The following is a 3,333-nucleotide window of genomic DNA, read 5'->3' as shown; positions in this document are numbered from 1 at the left end:
CTCATTTTGTGCCAATCAAGTGCACTTGGACGTAATTTTCGGAGCATTCTTGGCATGGAGGATAACATATTTGATCTACACTTAATTTTCCTTCTTTGTTGAATCAAAGTTTGGGTACTACTACCATGCAGGCCCTTCCCTCCCTTCCTTTTTTCTTTTCATTTATATTTCAGTCTTCTATTTTCTGTTGTATTGAATTACCAGTTGGGTTGGATAGAAATGTTTTATTTGGTACATTAAGTCCAACATTTCTCGATGCAATGGCCTACTTCCATCGCTCAGCTTTTGGTGCAATGGTTCTTAGATTTCCAAGCTGAATACTTGTGCAGCAGGTTTTCTTGTTTTATGTAGTGAAACAATTTCTATTTAGCGTTAGTGAACTGGTTAGTTGTAATATTTCCACTCTTAGATGGAAATCAAATATTTAGTTATCTATTTTAAAAAAATATTTATTGGTTCTCGGATTTTCAAGAATATTTAATAAATGCATCCTTGTGGTGCAAAATTTCATTCCCCATCCTTGTAGTTCAATTATAACATGATCATATATTAGACATTTGAGTGACATGTTCCAAGACTGTACTTTTTCTTTTGTGTATAGAGATGGAAATAGAAGTGCTCATAAAATGGCACAATTTACAACTAAACTTGTTTCCAAGGTAATATGGAAACAAAGTTTCCCCCTGTGGCTCAAAGAGAGTATACAAGAGGATAATAGGACCAATGTCCTTTTATGTAACTAAAATTTTGTAGTATCAAGTTCATATATGTATAAGAAGAATACCGTTTGAGGAAAAAAAAAAATTATAACATGATCATAAGAAGCCATTGCTTGGTATCATAGCTTTTGTAACAGAATTTAGTGATTCTCCAAATTGGTACTATAACTTAATACTGCTATGTGCATATAGGTGATATGGATTTTGATTTCCTTTTCATCTTTCATCCTGACTATGTATTTGATAGTTTTATAACTAGTTTTTGCTCATTTCATCAGGTTGATTGGTGAATTCTCATGGTTTTTCTTCCAACTTTGTTGGGTCCTCATTTGTGCCAATTCTTTTGGTCATTCTTGAGTACTTGTTTTGCTTTCAGATTTACCATGCAGGAGCAGAGTGAGATTTCTGGTGCAGCAACAAATGCCATCCAGGAAATTTCTGATTCAAACAGCAATAGCTACGTGATCCAAAATAAGCGCCAAAAGCTAGATAATAAAGTTGATAGCCCAAGATTCAAAGGAGTCGTCGTTCAAAAAAATGGACGCTGGGGAGCACAGATATATGCCCATGAACGCATTTGGTTAGGAACTTTCAAATCTGAGATCGAAGCAGCAATGGCATATGATAGTGCTGCCATCAAACTGCAAGGTAGAGACGTATACAGAAACTTTCCATGGACAAACATAACTAGCGAAGAGCCAAAGTTCCAGAGCCAATTCAGTACACAAGCAGTACTGAATATGATCAAAGATGGTTCTTATCCAGCCAAGTTTGTTGAGTATTTGAGGGCACAATCATTTATACAAAGTTTCGCGACAATGCCTAGCAACGGAGGATTGGTGTGCAAGAAACTGTTCCACAAGGAACTTACTCCTAGCGATGTTGGAAATCTTAATCGACTTGTCATACCAAAGAAATATGCATTAATGTACTTCCCTCATCTTTCTTGTGATGCAGAGGAGACTGATCAGGACATTGCTGGTGAAGATGATGCTGAATTGGTTTTCTTTGACAGGTCAATGAGGTCGTGGAAATTTCGATACTGTTATTGGAAGAGCAGCCAAAGCTTTGTTTTCACTCGAGGATGGAATAGATATGTCAGGAACAAGGGATTGCAGGCGAAAGACGTGGTTAGTTTCTCATTATTTGAGTTCAAAAATGGATCAGATGTGGTGCAGCCTATATTCATGATTGATGCTGAATATCATCAGAGTTTTCGTGGTGGTTTGATGCTGAATTCATCCAGGGACGAGAATAATCTTCCTGAGACAGAACCAAATGGTTCAACAAAAAGGGGATTAAAGCTTTTTGGTGTTCAAATAATTTGAAAAGCAGTCTGCAACTTGAAGCAGCCAAGCAATTTCTAACAGAATTTCTTTAATTGCTTTTTGCTTGATGGAATAGCTTTTGTGACAGTTTTTTTTTTTTTTTTTTTGCCTTTTTTGTTTAACTTTCATCAATTTTCTTGACCATTAACGATCTATGCTATTACACTAACTAGTTAGGATGCTTGACATATAAGCTCGATTTAACTTTCAAATTCCCTTTGTTTACATGGCATGCAATTCAAGTTTGGATGCGTTAAAAAATCTTGGACTAAATTCATATACCTCCTCTGAGGTTTATTTATTATAAGAAATAATATCAAAAACTTCTCTAGAGATTTTTGCCAATACCACTTAGTACCCTTGAACTTCTAAAAATCTTCCCTATTTTCACCTAATTCAAAGTTTTTGTAACATATTTTCCATTCTAAAGTTGCTCTTTATATTCTTTTACTCGCTAATTCAGGGAAGGATTCTAAGTTGCTAACAGCTGCAAAGATACACCTGCAAATGTCCTACCAGATTCTTGATTCCTAGAAATACATAAAGTCTAGTACAGAAAATTTCGGGTTGTGGACATGCTAGCCATCAATGGAAGACCACTAGACCAGAGAAAAAAGAGGTTAAAAATTAAAAACAGAAGTTACAACCAAGGAAACAGCCCACTTCTCATGCATTACAACCGTGGAAAAAGCTCACTATTTTAAGATAAACGAGAAATTTTGGTGATCTTAATATGCTACTATGGACAAAGCTCAAAATTATGTTGCCAAAGGAATTTTTTTACAAAATATCAAAATCACCCTTCTCAAATCAATTCAGTACCATTTGCAATTACAAAATCACTTGACAAGGGTCATCTATTTATTTTAGGCATTAGAAGTAGAATTCTGGCAACATCATTTGCCATCGGGCAAGGCTGCAAGTGCTGAAGCCCTCTTGCAGAGAAACTGCGAAGAATGTGAAATAATTAGACAGTGGCTGAAGCCTTTTAACTGAGTTTCTATTATTGGCTCTGAACTTCTTATCCAGTGGCTGCATGAAAGAGGAAATTAATCAGCGGAAAACTGCAGCAAGATAGAGCTATGCTAGAGAAGAGGGCAAAATGCAGTACCTGCTCTTCCACAACAGCATGAACTGCCGCATTAGGCACCACTGGTTTTCCTATGAAAGTGGTTGTTTTAGTTCCAACCAGCAAAACTTTACTTAGAATTATCTGCAAAAAAAAAAATCAGGATTAAAATTAGTCAACCAAAGAAAATTTAAATATTAGAACAAGAATTGGAAAA

At 35.7% G+C, this 3,333-nt stretch overlaps 1 protein-coding gene across 1 annotated transcript; it reads left to right on the top strand.

Annotated features, from left to right (window-relative positions):
* The first annotated feature begins 1,102 nt into the window (after positions 1-1,102).
* LOC113699729 (AP2/ERF and B3 domain-containing transcription factor At1g50680-like) lies at positions 1,103-2,047 on the top strand. Its single transcript, XM_027220083.2, has one exon. It carries the CDS (start codon positions 1,103-1,105, stop codon positions 2,045-2,047), a length of 945 nt encoding a protein of 314 aa, XP_027075884.2.
* Positions 2,048-3,333: the final 1,286 nt, after the last annotated feature.

Source organism: Coffea arabica, chromosome 7c (genome assembly GCF_036785885.1).
Source record: "Coffea arabica cultivar ET-39 chromosome 7c, Coffea Arabica ET-39 HiFi, whole genome shotgun sequence".
Lineage (NCBI taxonomy): Eukaryota > Viridiplantae > Streptophyta > Magnoliopsida > Gentianales > Rubiaceae > Coffea > Coffea arabica.
The sequence above is the reverse complement of the archived record's forward strand: the minus strand, read 5'-3'. Positions and strand labels throughout refer to the sequence as shown.